Source organism: Formica exsecta, unplaced genomic scaffold, assembly GCF_003651465.1.
Source record: "Formica exsecta isolate Colony F162 unplaced genomic scaffold, ASM365146v1 scaffold194, whole genome shotgun sequence".
NCBI lineage: Eukaryota > Metazoa > Arthropoda > Insecta > Hymenoptera > Formicidae > Formica > Formica exsecta.
In genome coordinates, this window is record NW_021849240.1 from 213036 (window position 1) to 230283 (window position 17248).

General features: G+C 35.8%; 1 protein-coding gene across 1 annotated transcript in view; it reads left to right on the forward strand.

Moving 5' to 3' along the window:
* The window catches only part of LOC115234130 (rho GTPase-activating protein 100F), a 56179-nt gene extending 46268 nt beyond the window's left edge, over positions 1-9911 (forward strand). The window contains exons 8-20 of the mRNA XM_029804909.1: positions 175-430; positions 805-1068; positions 1450-1608; positions 1688-1851; positions 2428-2776; positions 2869-3087; positions 3314-3702; positions 3816-3948; positions 4013-4132; positions 4225-4385; positions 4515-4707; positions 4948-5201; positions 7679-9911. Coding sequence (XP_029660769.1) covers positions 175-430; positions 805-1068; positions 1450-1608; positions 1688-1851; positions 2428-2776; positions 2869-3087; positions 3314-3702; positions 3816-3948; positions 4013-4132; positions 4225-4385; positions 4515-4707; positions 4948-5201; positions 7679-8011 — 2994 coding nt within the window. The 3' untranslated portion in view covers positions 8012-9911. The remainder of the gene's footprint in view (positions 1-174; positions 431-804; positions 1069-1449; positions 1609-1687; positions 1852-2427; positions 2777-2868; positions 3088-3313; positions 3703-3815; positions 3949-4012; positions 4133-4224; positions 4386-4514; positions 4708-4947; positions 5202-7678) is intronic.
* Positions 9912-17248: the final 7337 nt, after the last annotated feature.

Sequence of the window (17248 nt, forward strand, 5' to 3'; positions counted from 1 at the left end):
TATATATATATATATATGTATAAGAAACTGTATAAGATATTGACGTAAGGTATTTTTTAGCGGAAGAAACGGGAATATTTATAATTCACAGCGATTTGCAATCTTAAAGAAATCTACTTACGCGATGTTTATGGATTGTGATTAAAACTTTTTTGTGTGATCATGCGAGTGTAGGTACACCCCTTCTACACGGGGCCCATGATGCCCTCGTCGAATGGCCGACGTATGTCGACGGGTGGCGGAATGCAATCAGTCGGCGGCAGGTTGTCGGGTCAAACCGCGCAATCGACTCATTACGGCTTCAGCCAGCACACCGGAAGTGGAAGGATTATGCCGAGAAGCGGTTCCGACCAGCACCTACCCCGAGTCGATTATACAAGTATCACGACGCCGGCGCGACATACCCTTCTTAGATCCAGCTTGAAATCAGGTTCGTAATGAATTGATTTACGGTCCAACGCAAGGCTTTCGAGACTTACAAGCGACAAATTTCGTCAGTATTTGTGCCTTTCCACATTCTTATATTTGTTCTCCAGAATAAATTTTGGAGAATACTCTTGTAATTTATTTATTCTCAAATTTGATATATTACTTTATATAATAATGTTTTGAAAAAATATGCAATGGATAATATATCTAGAGAAATTTATTTTCCAAGAGTCAAATATGTTTTAAAAACAGAGAGAGAGAGAGAGAGAGAGAGAGAGAGAAATTAAGAAAAAATGTAATCTAATTATTTTCTTTCTGTGATATATTAGATTTATACGCTTGTTATATTCTAAGACAATTTTCTGTCATTATTAGGTACATCAGCATTACGTTACAATACGAGGTATGGTGGACAGACTGACATAACGTCCGCCGCGCAGAGACAAGGACAATTTGGCACCTTGACGAGGCGACATCGACCTTCATTGGACTATGCCTCCGACACCGAGGCTACGTGCTCCAGCTCGCCGAAATCAGCGTATTACTATTATAGGCACAACATGAACAATCCACCTCAAAGTAGCGTCGTATCGCATTTAGCTACCCTCTCGAGGTCACAAATCGGTCAGAGTTCCTCAGGTGAATCGAAATAATTCAAGTTTAAATTATGTTCCGCTTTCTTTCGGAAATCGTATCATTTAGATTTTGATTGCGATTAATAAACTCTGTGCGGTCCAAATAACTTTTTCCAAATAAGCAAATATTATGTTTGCATTTTAGCTTCATTAGCGCGTAGTTTGATATAACAATTAATTTATATTATTTATTAGAATCTTATCAAAATTCTGAGAATGGTTTATTAATTATAATGCAATATTTGGAGTATCTAGAAAATTGCCAAGTTTGCTTTGATATAGATTGCAAATGGTTTAAGCATTTCGATAGCCTTAAATCTAAAGCCTCTGGCAAAATGCAATTCTCTTCGAGCGAGCGCCATAAATTAGGAAATTTGTCATACAGGTTTAAGGTCAAACTCGTTACCACGAAGCGGTCGGACGTTGCCTCAGCAACCCGGTCTCAGATCGGGTCTCAGCACGGTCGCGTCGGGCCTGATCGATCAAGAGGACAGCGACGGCGCTTTATCGGCGCCGGAATTGCCTTCCATCAGGCGTGACAGAGGTAAGCTTAAATAATGAAGACGATAACTGAGAACACAGTTTACTTACCGTGGATTGACCGTGTCGATAAATCGCAACAGGCAGGATACCGTCCTCGCCGAGCGTATTTACGTCGGACGAGTATCGCGCCTGGCTAAGTCGCACGCCAAGCACCAGCGCCTTGTACGAGCAGATCAGGGCGACCACGAGTAGACCACCTCGTTACACATACAGCGCCGAGAATATTCACGCAGCCGTCAATCAGGTATAGCGTAAACTGATTAATAAACTCGAAACTTCTGTAATCAATCGTTAATTTTATCATATTAATTTTGTTGAATAATTTAATGTGATGATAGATCTTGTTTGATTTTCTATCGTTTATTATTAAGTACACAAATAACATCATGATTCGTTGTTTTATCTTTAACACATTTGTTTTAAGAATATAGATTATATAAACTTATTTTTTATTTTGAAAGATTTATTACTTCGTATTTAGTACTGAAATTTTATTCATTCAAATTTTTAATGATTTCAACGTTAAAAAATCTATATCCTTTAGCTTATATTTATAAATTTGTATTTATATTGGCGCTTTCGGATAAAAATTTGTAATTATTTTTCAATATTTTTCAATATATCATAAATTTATTCATACTTTATAACGTATCTATTCGATCGAATAAAATTTCAATGTACTAAATATCAAGTAATAAATCTTTTAAAATAAAAAATAAGTTAATATAATCTTTATTCTTAAGAGAAATATATTATAAAGATAAACTCATCTACTTAAATCGAATGTTAATAAAGTAAATTATTTTCTTGGTTCATGTAGGGTGAGTATGGCAGTTATGGTGGGTATAGACCGCTCTCGAGCACTCTCGATCGCCTGTCGACGAGATCGGCGTCGGCCCAACAGGTCAATCTCGCAAATCTCAGAGCGTCAACGGCAATCAGCTCGACGTGTCATCGAGGTACAACGAATCCAAGGCCAGCCTCGGTAGCGTCGAGCGCACGCTCGTCGCTCGTGACCCAGAAACCGTCGTTAACGAGCTCCGCGAGCCAAAGGGCGACATCAGTCAGAAGAATTAGAAATCTGTTGGACCTTGAGTCCACGAGGAGCATACCTACCCCAACGCCTACTAGAACTCAGGGTCAAATACTGCTAGATATTAATCCTGCAGGTGAAACTAATTAGTCTATTTTATTCTATTCTTCGTTTATAATGTTTTATTCTTAAAAGCAAGAATGTTGAAGAATTTTTTTTTCTATTCAGAGTTCCTCAAGTATAAAATAGAGAAGCCGCCGACTGTGGGCACTCCGAGCTCAACGAGCTCCCTTTTGAGTTCACTCGGGGAGACGACTGGTGGCGATTTCGCGAGCGGAGTTAGCGGATTATTGTCGGTCCATCTCTTAGCGGGACGCGGGCTTCGAACGACTACGACCTCATCGGCTGCTACTACACCTTCCACTCCCTCCGGTCAACCGAATTTAGGTTCGTCAGATGAGACAATTTTATGTTTATGGACGTTTTTCATCCAAAGTCGGCAATATTTTACTCGCTTTATTTTACTCATTTACATTTTTTTTCATGCTGATTTCACACACTCGAGCAACGCAATTTAATTGCTAATTTTCAATATAAAAAATTTATATTATATTACGCTGTTATGAATAATTTTATTTAAATAAATCTATTAATTTGTCAAAAATAATTACAGCTAGTTGTGGCTTGAGAGACTTGTATTGCGTACTGGAGTGCGACAGAGTGCACAAAGCGCGAACAGTAGTGCGAACCGGCGATTTAATGTTCGACTGGGACGAAACCTTCGAGCTGGATCTCGTAGGCAATAGGCAGCTGGATCTGCTCGTTTATTCTTGGGACCCGCAGTACAGGCATAAACTCTGTTACAAGGGATCGGTGCATTTAGCGAGTCTGCTGAAAGAGTCGCCGGAGCATCAACTGGCTGTCAAAGTCGAACCACGCGGTACAATCTACTTAAAACTGCGATACACCGACGCTCAACAAACTTTCCGTCGAAGAGGTCTACCGGTCATATCTTTAGCTACAAGAGTCGCACCTCTTTTCGGAGTTGATCTGGATACAGTGGTAAGTTTTCCGTCTTTTACAATTTTAAAAAATTAATTTTTTCTATGTCAATTTTCAATGTTCACTCAAAAATATATATAATTATATTTTCGATATTTTTTTTTAATGATTAGGTAAGTCGAGAAACTAAGACTGGCGGAGTTCCCGGTGGAGTTTCCACGGCTTTGGCGATGGGAGTCCCGAACATTCCGATTATCGTATGGCGTTGCGTCGAGGAGGTTGAGAGAAGAGGGCTCGATATCATTGGTAAATATAAAAATAAATTTCAAAAATATTGCGACAAGAATCGTCACATTATTTCGTGCAACAGGTTTGTATAGACTCTGCGGTTCGGCGACTAAGAAGAGGATACTTAGGGAAGCTTTCGAAAGGAACGCACGGTCCGTGAATCTATCGCCCGACAACGTACCGGATATCAATGTCATCACTGGTAATACGCCGCGTATTAAATACGTCAAATTGTTTCGAGAATAAGCGAAATGACGCAAAATGACTAATTTGTGACCGCGACATTATTTTCAGGCGTTCTGAAAGATTATTTACGAGAACTCCCGGAACCTCTCTTCACGAAGTGCCTCTACCAAATGATGGTCGATGCACTGGCCGTCTGTTTACCAGACGACCCGCAGGGCAATGCTAAACTTATGTTCAGTATACTAGATTGTTTGCCTAAGGTCAATAGGGTACGTATTTATGCATAATTCACTTTTAAATGCATTAATTACAACAGAGAAATGAAAAAATTAATATAACGAGATTTTTGCTGAGATTATTAATTTCTCTAATTATCTAATTTTATTAATTGGCAATAGTGCACATTGATTTACTTGCTGGATCATCTGGCGATGGTGGTGTCACAGTGCAATAAAATGTCACCAGCAAGTCTTGCCGTTTGCTTCGGCCCGGTATTAATGTTACATTCGGACGAAAATGCACCCCCGCTGGATTTCCAACAACCGATAGCCGTACTTAAGTATCTGCTGGAGATTTGGCCGGTCAAGTCAGGTAATGTACTTGTTTTTAATGTATCTCTGTAAAGAATCAGTCTTTTCGCGAATTTAAGCTAATTATTTTCATGCATTCCGCGCGATTTAGTCAAGTTTGAATTTTGACTTAAAACGCTGCGCAAGAATGTAAGAAAAAAAATAATAACGTTTTTATAAGCGTTATATATGCAAAGCGACATGCATTAAGAAGAAAACATTAGCTAAAAGCCGAGTAATCAGTAGCTAATTTCACAGACAGTTCGGAAGACTTCTTCAGCCGGTTCAACACTTCCTCGAGTTATGCCAGCAGTCGAGCGCAGCAGCAGTCAGCAGCATCTGCAACAGGCGCAGCAATTGGTGCAACAACAGCTACAGGCGCAACTACAAGGAACATTGGGACGCACAGGGCTGCCTTGGCAGCAGCCACCCTCACTTCATCATCAACCCCAAACTACGGCAGCCGCAGTCCTCGGGCCCTCCATTCGTCCTCCACCACCGGTCAAACCTCGACAGGTGAATCCGTCATTTTTCGTGCATCTCTTCGAGTTCGATTCGAGTTCGATTCGAGAATTTATTATTAAGAAAATATTAATCCTAAACAGTACGAGCAGGCTCTGACTTTCTCGATTGCAAATTATTTTATTTTTTTTATTCTAAATAACAATTATTATATATCTTAACTTTTTCTAAAAATTTAAATAAATTTATGTAAAGAAAATACAGATTTTGAATCAAAGATTTAAAAAATATGTGACAAATAAACATTTATTATTAAATATAATATATTGGGTCAGAGAGACACACAGAGAAAGAGAGTGTCAACTTTCGACATTTTTATGTAAGTAATATATTTTACACTGTTTAGGATTAAAAACATTGATTTTTCTAGTTTCTGTGAATTTATATATTTGCGTAAATCTCTCCTCGAGCTATCAGAAATTTTGCAACTAGAAAAATCAACCGAGAATATGTCTGTCAGATATTCTAAACGTATATACTCAGTTTCCTTTATTCTCGCTTTTCTTCATGTTCTATGTATATTGAAACGTTGTGAACAGCATGGTAGGCAAAGTACTGATTCTATTTCTTCTTTGTTCGCTTCGCAGACAATCGCGCGATGCGCTTCTATGAAATCGAATCTATGCCATTTAGTGATCATTCATTCGCCCTGCTTATATGTACATCAAATGTTCAATCATTCATGATAACATTTCAATCGGAGAACTTTTATTTATAGTAAACTCGCAAGCTAAAAAATATGTGACAAATAAACATTTATTATTAAATATAATATATTGGGTCAGAGAGACACACAGAGAAAGAGAGTGTCAACTTTCGACATTTTTATGTAAGTAATATATTTTACACTGTTTAGGATTAAAAACATTGATTTTTCTAGTTTCTGTGAATTTATATATTTGCGTAAATCTCTCCTCGAGCTATCAGAAATTTTGCAACTAGAAAAATCAACCGAGAATATGTCTGTCAGATATTCTAAACGTATATACTCAGTTTCCTTTATTCTCGCTTTTCTTCATGTTCTATGTATATTGAAACGTTGTGAACAGCATGGTAGGCAAAGTACTGATTCTATTTCTTCTTTGTTCGCTTCGCAGACAATCGCGCGATGCGCTTCTATGAAATCGAATCTATGCCATTTAGTGATCATTCATTCGCCCTGCTTATATGTACATCAAATGTTCAATCATTCATGATAACATTTCAATCGGAGAACTTTTATTTATAGTAAACTCGCAAGCATTTTGGTATGTAATGTTTTGAAAAGTATATAATTTGAAAGATTGTATCATATTTTATTATAAAGAAAAGAATGATTTATTCTCGAAAAAATTAATTTCTGGCTGGAAAAGCTTAATCTCTGTGCTCTGAAAATCATTGCTAGCCAAAATGATTTATGATTGCCATTCATTATCATTATCATTGATCATCATATCTCGCGATTTAAGTTTCATACATTTATCATGTACATATATTTTACATATATCATTTATATGAAATGCCTTCGTGCATGTCTCGATGTCATCTCTATATCTTTCATATTCATATATACATATATATATACATATATACATATTTTGTGTATATAGTTTCAACGTCATTCCTATTATAATAACAATTTACGTTGTCTTCTTTATCTTTTTTCGTTTGGGCACGTATTCTTCAGAGCAAGCGCAAATTGCCGGCTCTACCAAACCGCTGACAGCACAGAGACGCCGCTTCTTGCACAGGTATCATCGTTATTATCGTTTATCGTTTTCATTATCATGTACATCCGCTATTTTAGTTCGTTGTCACATGCATGGCCCGATTCAGATATCAGAGAAACGTATCATTCATGTAACTCTCATTCTACCTTCATGCCATCACGTTTCATCGCAATCTAAATGTTACCGACATATATACTGAATATTGTAAATACTTGTTTATATTAATGTAGCACATATTTCTACGTATGTTCACAATTGCATTCACTTCCACGACTCTCTGGTATCCGCAAAATTATGGAGAATTGATTTAAAAATAGCAATTTTGCACAAATATTAAATTTCTGAAAATATATATCAGATTTTGTTCATAACATAAATTGAACAATACTTAAAAATATAAATTTTATGCATTGTTGAGTTTAAGATTGGAAACTATCTCTTCGTAATATATCAGAGAATATCTACAGCGATTCCCGAAATTGGTCAAGTGTCCCAAAAAAATTTCAAAAAATTGCAGAAAATATTATTATACGTATTATTTTATATATTATAATATTATTCGCATCTCTCTTTCTGATAGTAAACTATCTAATTCTGTTTTTATATCTTATTCGTCGTCTTTCCGCCGCTTTATAAGAAGAAAAATTTTATGGAACTTTTAAAAAACATTTGATCAGTTTCGTGTATAAATACAGCCGGAATTCCGGCATCGTGCGCGACTAACCGACGCACCTTGACGGTGGGTCCATTTTGTACGCGCAGGTGATAGTCTCATCTCCCGGTTCACCTAGTAGCGAGGAGTCGGAGGCCTCGCCGGAGCCGATTAACAAGGGCCTCCTGGGCAATTTAGGATACGAAAAGAGCGACGAGACGACAACGACGACGACGACGACGTCGAGCGCGTCAGGCGGAATTAGTATCGGCGTCGGCGTCGGTGCCGGTGCCGGTGCTGGTGTCGAGCAGATAACGCCGACGAGCAGCGTCGACACCGAAGAAGGTAATCCCCACCATCCCGAAGAGGGTGAGAAGGGCGTCGAAGGTGATGTTGAGGCGAGCGACGACGATCGACATCAGCACATACCTAAAACGCATTAATCGCTGCCATCGCGCGGGCAATGAACGCAGTGAGTAACGAAGAGGCTGCGAAAGGAGACGACTTTTCGCGAACAAACGTACTCCAAAGTTTGAGGACTGCTTCGTGACTTTGTACGTATTGCTTCGTTCATCGAAGTTGGACGTATGGCCCAAAGGATAGGTCGATCAACCCAGAAAATGAAATGGAATATTGTGAAGAAAATAGAGATTACTCGTTAATTTCATAAGATCGTCCTGTAAATGTTCTCGGATTAATTGTTTAGTTTTATAGATACGAGATAGGAAACATGTCAAAGTGAGTAAGCCTTCGGACACAAGTTTTCCCGGTCTGTGTGTGCACGGTGCTAATACTCGAATGTCGATTCGTAAGAATTGCACATTTGTTGCACATTTCGATCGAAAACTATCGCGATTAATTGATTTTAGTCAATTGTGTTGGGCATGGCTGCTTGCGAGAAAGATTTGTTAAAATTAAACGGAAAGGGAACAAAACAAAAGAGGTAGAGATGGGAAGATGACCTCGTTCGGTTATTATAGCCAAATTGTGCTAAAGAACTGCTATGTAGCTATGAAATTAAAACTAACGATATACTAAATTCTTCCCTTGAATGTTACGTCTCATTTTCTAATTAAAAAATTGAGTTTCGTAAAAAGATAAAGTATGCGATTTATAAATTTATAATAGTCATGTATTTATTTAAATGTATGAAATGCGTTACTGAAATGCATTACTGAAATAATCAAGCTATCAAACGAAGAGATGCGAGTGCTACGACTGTTACTCATTATAAGAAGGCAGATCAAAGACACGTTCGTTCTGTCAGACGCAACAATAGCCCGGATAAATAGAACCGGATCGAAATGATAAAACAAGTTCCGCAACAAGAAAGAGGGTATTTACTATGTTAGAAAGTCACTACTGGGAAAGCAATTCCAACAATCGAACACGTTCAGTCCTCCATACATTATGGAAGTTTCTCCGAGTTATGACCTTTCGAGTCATGATCTCTTAAAGCAGATAGTAGATTGCAAATAAATGCATCGCATACATCTTGCCCTCGATGCTCTTTTCCGGGAGATTACATAAAGATGAGAAAGGAAAAAAAGGTGGAAGAAAAGAAGGAGGTAGAAACAAGGTTGCCCCTCCGCGATCGTCATCGTCGGCATCTCACTATCATCAACATGACACACAATGATAACACAATACACAGAGCTTAAACAAGCGAGCCGGTCAACGAGGATGCGCACGTGGCATACATAATAATCAGTTTATATGCGAATATACTATATATACATATTATATATACATATGTAGACTAGTCACGATATTACGTGTGCTTTTGATAAAAGACTATTACTTGTAGCGTTAGCTAGCTCTCGTATACAGAACAAAAGGATACATGAACAAACAAATCGACAAACAAACAAATTAACAAACAATTAAACTAGACGATATACATAATATACATATAAAGATGTTATATATACTTTGGGGAAGAGAGAGTGCGAAGACACGACGGTGTTTCAACATGTCGACAATAGGACACGTAGGTATCGTTTGAACATGTTTGCATCAAGGGTGTAGTACCGGACAATCAACTGGCTATTGTATCAATACCGGTCGATTGATTGTCCGAGATTGAATCGTAATTGAAGAAAAAAGAACATAAAAAAAGAAAGAAGTGGTTACCGCAAGAAAAACTGACCGAAAATGATAATAATTACGAGTAAACAAAGAAATGCTACGATTAATTAATTATACTTTTAAAAAGAAAACGTAAAAACGAGTAAAAAATAGCCAGTATTATTATACGTCTAAAGCTGTAAAATGATGATCGCGCGAAAGAAAGAGTGTGAGAGAATGAAAGAGAGAAAGAGCAGAGATATGCAAATAGTCTAATAGAAAAATAACAAACGATTAAAGAAAAAGAGACGGAGAAAAAGGGAGGGTGAAACGTAGACACGCAAATGTCGCCCTTATTAAGAACAATTGGACGACGATAAAATACGCACTACGAATTCAGAATAAAGCCACGAGCGGATCGCGATTGCCTGTCATCGTCATAATTATCACTGTAACGCATCATCGCCATCATTATCGTCATCGTCGCACGATCTCACACTCGTGGTTTGGTTCGCAAACATAAAAAAGATGCACTGTAATCTGTATAAACACGCACGTATAAATAGATATATAAATACGTCTATATTCTCTTCTTTTCGCACAGTTAGTGTTATCGCGCGGATTGTGAGAGAATGAAAGAGAGAAAGAGCAGAGATATGCAAATAGTCTAATAGAAAAATAACAAACGATTAAAGAAAAAGAGACGGAGAAAAAGGGAGGGTGAAACGTAGACACGCAAATGTCGCCCTTATTAAGAACAATTGGACGACGATAAAATACGCACTACGAATTCAGAATAAAGCCACGAGCGGATCGCGATTGCCTGTCATCGTCATAATTATCACTGTAACGCATCATCGCCATCATTATCGTCATCGTCGCACGATCTCACACTCGTGGTTTGGTTCGCAAACATAAAAAAGATGCACTGTAATCTGTATAAACACGCACGTATAAATAGATATATAAATACGTCTATATTCTCTTCTTTTCGCACAGTTAGTGTTATCGCGCGGATATTTAAGAAGGGAGGAGAAGTATCCGCGAAATTGAGACTAATTGTATAGTTGAGTGTAATGTGTATATATACATATATATACATACGTATATATATATATATATATATGATTTGCTGTAATCCTAATTATGTATATCCAGCCCCAGACCGTATGATTGTCGTTCGATGTGCATGGGCGAGGGAATGCCGGATACCGCAATATTCTCTTTTTTCAAGACCGAGAGATTCATTTTCTTTCTTTCTTTGTTCGTTCGAAGCATTCGAACCAAAATTTTGTCCAATGCTGACGTTTTACATTTTCACTATAAATTATCGTTTACCTTTACTCGCAGAGATCTAATAAAATATATATTCATAAATAAATTTAGATATTTAGATATATAATTTTTTGTAAAATTAATTTGCTGCAAATTTTTAATTAGATTTATTCGTCAGATTGAGACGTCACGTAGTTCCTATCATATCTACTTGTTCGTAGAGGTATTGAATAATCATATTGAGTAAAACAAACGTGAATTGCCGTTTGCGAAAGATTACTTTCTTAACGTTGTAGAAAAAATGTATATGTATTGATATATAATGTGAATTGTATGAATTATTTTTTAAATAGTTGAGCGACAGTATCCACAACACGTAATTTAATTTGAAATATTTGCGCTTTAGACTTTATATACTCTGAAACGAATAAGTTTATTAATATGACCCATGTATCTCTTTGTTTTTCGATATGATTGACCGATTAATATATCACGAAGGAGAGACAGACAAACACAAAGACGGTATCCAGCATTCCTCGCTGTCCTGATTCTAGTAATAAATCAATTATGCCGCGAAGAAAGAAAGAGAAAGAAAGAATGTATGTGCATATGTGTGTATATGTATGGGAGTAAGATTAACTTAACTATTATACGTGAAAGCACACTGCCGCAATTTTATATAATTATATATATTAACCGAGACTTAGCAAGCCGCGATACGTGTCGATCGCGAGGAAGTACAGGACATGGTCAGTGAGTTAGTTCAAGTTAGTTTCTTTCGCTAAAAACAAGTGCAGGTCCTTCGTCCAAAATCGTAAATTAAAATCCTTCAACAAGGGAGAAAGTCATATTTAGTCCTTATTGAACAATTATTACGTATTTGGGAGATTCTAAAATCGCACATTTCTATACAAAGTGTAGATATCTAAATATTAGATATCTAAATACAACTAGCAATATTTATATTTTTTGGATCTTGCAGGACATTTGCGTATTTAAGAACGTCCAAGTATATATTTGAAAAAATAGCCAAGAATATTTAAAAATAACTATTAAATATTTAACAAACTTACAAGTATTGGATATCAATGTTATAAAGTCTTCATAAGCATGCAATTTTCCGCATCGTCAATTTCTTTTTTTTGACGAGAAGAAAACGTGGCAAGCGCAGTAGCTAGTCGAAGGATCGGCAAAATAGTGGAAGGTCGTTAAAGAATATTATTCATCGGGATCGTCGTGCATCCCGTATCAGCAATAAATGATATTGTAATAATTTTATCTCTATTTTCGCGCGTCATAAACTGGATGTTACGCGAGGTCCTTCCAGAGTCCTCTCGTATCGCTCGCAAAGGATAATCTCTTGATCGAATCGAGCTAGTTATGGAGCAGCAGTAGCCCACAGATGCAGTAATTTGTGCTCTCGACTTTTCCACAAGTGATCCTAACATTTTTCTTTTCTTTTTTCTCTTCATATCACCTCCCTCGCGATACCAAAAGATGGTAGAAAAAAAAACAAAGAGTATTCCAATCGCGCATTATTGATTGGTTGCAATTATATGGTCGAGTTTAGTTTCTCATTACAAACAGACGATTCGCAAAGTTAGCAGCATTTAGAAAAGATATAAAAACATTTAAATAAATCGGGTTAGATGAACGGAAAATTCGGAAAGACATGAATTACAACAAAATTTGTGGGGACAGAAAAAAGTTAGTTAAATACGCTCGAGAGCCACGTTAGAAATTTGCTAGGACTTGCTTATAATTACAATTATAAAATGATGGAAGTATCGAAAATAAATAACTACATGAGAGAAAAAATATCGGGCAGTAAACGAGCAAGAGGCGTAATATCGATATACAAATATAATTTTTTAACGTGCTCACATTACCCGATTCACTCATGCAATCGCATTTCATTTTAATCGACTAATTATTATTATTGTGAGGGAATTCGCGTTAAACAGATCCAAATACTTGTATTCTCGATTTTAGAATTTATATCGATTGAATGGTCCTTATCGAGACATTTATATAAGAAGGCTTGATACATATGTAGATTTCTTTTTATTTGCATTAAATTAATAATTTATAATAAAAAAATAATTTGATTAATAATTAAAACACACTTCTTAGATATTTTACATATTTTTTTGAAATCTGACATTTTCAAAACGTCTTTGAAAAAATTAAATCTTATACTAACAAAAATAATATATTTTATTCATCACTTTTTGTTTTAATTTCTATAATCAATAATATAATTATTTATTCGTGGCGATTAATTAAAAAAAAAATATATTGATTTATATATTTACACAAAAATTTTTGACCAAACAAATCAATTTGTAACTATGAGAGACTACAAGAGCGCACAAATTTCACGTGTTTTTAAGCTTAATAATATATGAACGCTATTGCGTACTTCATTTGTACATTACATTATCGCATGCAATATTAATAATGACATTATAAGAAATTTTCAAACATTTATACAAAATCATGAATACAAGTTTTATGGATCTCTCTCTCTCTCATCGAATCTTACGATTAGCACTAACATATAAATATATATACGATGGACCACGTTTGTCATACTGAAACGTTTCTAAAAAAAGAGAGATAGAGAAAGAAAGAGAAAGAAAGAAAAACTAAAAATTTTTCCATGATTTTTCTATAAGTTAGAAGCAGAACATAGCAGGACGCATCGGTTTTTCTTCCGCGCTCCGACAGCATAAATTTCGTACGTAAATGAACTATAATTATCGAACTTTCTACAATTAATACTTATATACTATATATATATAGTTTTAGCTATTTCTCCCAAGGTCCTCGAATCTTTACGAGAGTGACACATCCACATCGGCGATCGATCCTTCGTAAAGACCGTTCATCAATCACCGATGATCGATAAGCCGTAAATTGAATTGTCTTATTGTTAGATTGGCAAAGCGTTAATGTCTGCGAAAATTTCATCAAGAAAAAAATTTAAGAACAATCTTTTTTAATGAAAAAAAAAAAAATTAAATCAACGTATATACGGATGGATCGATCGCGAATGCTGTTAGTTTAGCTGATGGGAAAAAGTATTTTGCAATGACCATTATATCGCGTATCTTTCGTTTAAGATAATAATGGTGGTATCATTGAGAAATCCTATGTATCATTTAAGTTACAAGGACGATCGGATTTCGATCTGATTGTGAGAGAAACTCGAGTGTACCGTCGGTGCCTCTGATTTCTTAATACTACAAAGCGATCGACAGGGCGCGGCGCTTAAAAAAAAATCTCGAAATAATTTTCAGCTCATTTTGACTACGATTTACGTTGCTCTTCCTTCGTCTTTCCGGATACCGGACGATCCGCGGAGAATCTTTTCCGAAGACGCGCGAGAAAATCGCGAAAGAGTCGAATTCCTCGAGTCACTAATCGCGACATACGTGTGCAGAGTGTTAGTATGTAAATAGTCGCTGAAAAATGAAGCAAAACCGAGATTAATAATGTACTGTCATTCCTTTTGGTGCTCAATGACCCTGAACAGATAATAATAGCTGATAGTCGGTATGTTAACAAAATATGTAAGCGTAGTCAATCCGTCTCGCCATCGACGCGATCACGATCAATCTAATGCGAAAGATTTCAGTGGTGAAAACGTTGTATCTGTCGTATAGCTGTGCTCTTCTTATGTTTCATTGTTAAATGTAATATTTTCAAGGTTACTATACATACGATCACACTCTTTGACAAATGTAGATTTTTAATTAGTTTCATCATCATCTAAAACAAGCCTTTACGGAAAAATTTATATTTGAACGTAAAATTACAATATTTATTTCTTATTTTCTGTAATTAGCGATTTTAATATTAATAAAGAGAATATTATGCAGTTTAGTGTTTAAAATTGTGTGCAAATTTTAAATTTTTTCAATTAAAATTCTAGGGAGATCAATTTTACAATTACGCCGTGATATAAAAGAATATCGTTTTCACCACATTGTGTGAAATTTCTCTCGACTTCAAGCAACAATGTTGAGAAAAGTCAAGTTTCTTCTTCGAGAAGAAGAATTTTCGAGCAACGAGATGACCTGTATATAATAACGAAACAGTTATTATTAATAATGATTAAACAATCATAAAACGCGTTACTCTCGAGAGAGTTTCGAACACACAAGAGGGATTAAAATCATATTAAACGGAGAAAGTCGAGGAGGGAGACGGAGACGCTGCTTGTAAATAATGAATCACGTTTTATTTATCATATGAACAAGGCGCATGTGAATCATGCAACACGCTTTAGAGAGGAAGCGGGACACGCACAAGCACATACACATACACGCATGGAACATACACGTCATATACATGGTCACATGTATACATGTATTTTCGACCATAGCTTTTCTCGTGTATTTATCGAAATATGTATATCATTAAAAATCCTTCTGAACACATATCCCATCCAGGATGTAGGTATTATCTTTCTCAAACAAATGTGTGCGAGTTGTAGATAATTGTGAATAATACCGAGAAAGATGATTAAACGCTGCTTTGAATGAATAATTACAATGATAATTATGAAAGTGTTAATGATACTTAAAATTTTTTTTCGGTCAATACACAATTTATGAAATACGATAACGTTTTTTACGTTGTCTTATATATGTACTTTATCTTATTTTGAAAATTTTGGAATAATATATAAATAATTATTTTGTGTGTGTGTGTGTAGTAAAATTGCAGGGTATGCATATGATAAGTTCTTTATACTTGTGAGAAACTGGAATTTTACTACCTATCAAATATATTAACTTACACGTTGACACTAAGAATATAATAACACGTATAATATTTACGCACTTTTAAAATTTTTTCCAAATATTCAAAACACACACACACACACACAGACACACACAGGAATTTTATAACATTAGGATTTATTGATAAAATTGGATTTGAGCTTTGTAAAAATATTCATGTTCCAAGTAGCGTTTTGCAAGATTTTTCTCACGCGATTGATACGAGAACGAAATTATCGAATGGATCGTATGCCTGATCGTTTCCACTCTTCATCGAATAAGGGCATCACTAGATTATAGGGCTAATTACCCTAAAGCTTTCATCGCATCCTACATATCATAGGGAAACAAAGAAGAGAAATGATTTTCGTTTCTTAAGAAAGAAAAAGAGACGGGCCTACGAACATGACAGAAAATTTGCGATTGTATTTAGAATTGTGAAAATAGAGCAAAGTGCGTTAGGGGTAAACCACAAATAAGCAAAATGGGCCTCACAATACTATGTATTATCTGTTAGGGAAGTGAATTGCGTTTCGTACAGTCGAGATGAATGAGATAAACACGCTTTTAGGATTAGTCGCAGTTTCGACCTAGACAAAGCACGGAAAACACGTACTGTACCTCTTGTGTCATTTTTTTTTTCTTTCACCTATTACATAGCATTATTCACTCTTTCTCTCTCATCTTTTTCACATGCCTATCAATAGCTAAGATGTAGACACGATGTGCAAAAGGATAATTTAACTTGTTAAACTCTTCTCATACATTAAAATATCTTGTATACGAAAAATATTATTATAATGACATTGTTAAATATCGGAAAAAATTTCTCAAGAAATTACTGTTCAGAATCTTTGAGGACAAAAATAATTATTCTTAATACTTAAAAATATTTTTTTTCTGTTGTGGAATATCTTGCTTTCTCAATACTAAAATTATACAAATAAACTTCCACAGAGGATTTTTGCACATTGATTCTACGATTATAAAATTCTACAATAAATATCATTCGAGAGATTAAGAGTGACGCAGAAATTAATGCCGCAGCCGAATTCTCACATAATTTTGTGATGCAAAATCGCGATTTGGTTGAACTTGGATAAAAAACCAGTACAAATAAAATTCTAAAGTATCTAATTCGACACTTTCTTCGTTTTCGTTTCGCGCTTCATTTAGCACGTAGCTTGCACAAATCTGCAACTTCCAGTTTACATGATGAAATCGAACATATAATCGTTTTGATGACCGAAGTTCACCTACTTCTTCCAGTTTTCATAAAAAAGACGCAAAAACAAGAGGAAAATGTAGAAAAATAATTTGTTCGGGGTTCTGCGAGGACGACGAGCGTCATCTTCGCGCGATTAACGATAATTATTCTTGTGTCCATTACTTGTTTCACGATAATGTTCGCGAATGTCGCTTCATAGCAATCCTTTTGGTAAGCTTTTCCCGCTTCTATATTGTATAAATCGCTGCCTGCATTGTTTACCCGCATGAAATAGGCGTGAATACAGAGACGCATTCGTTCTCCCGCAGACATACTATATA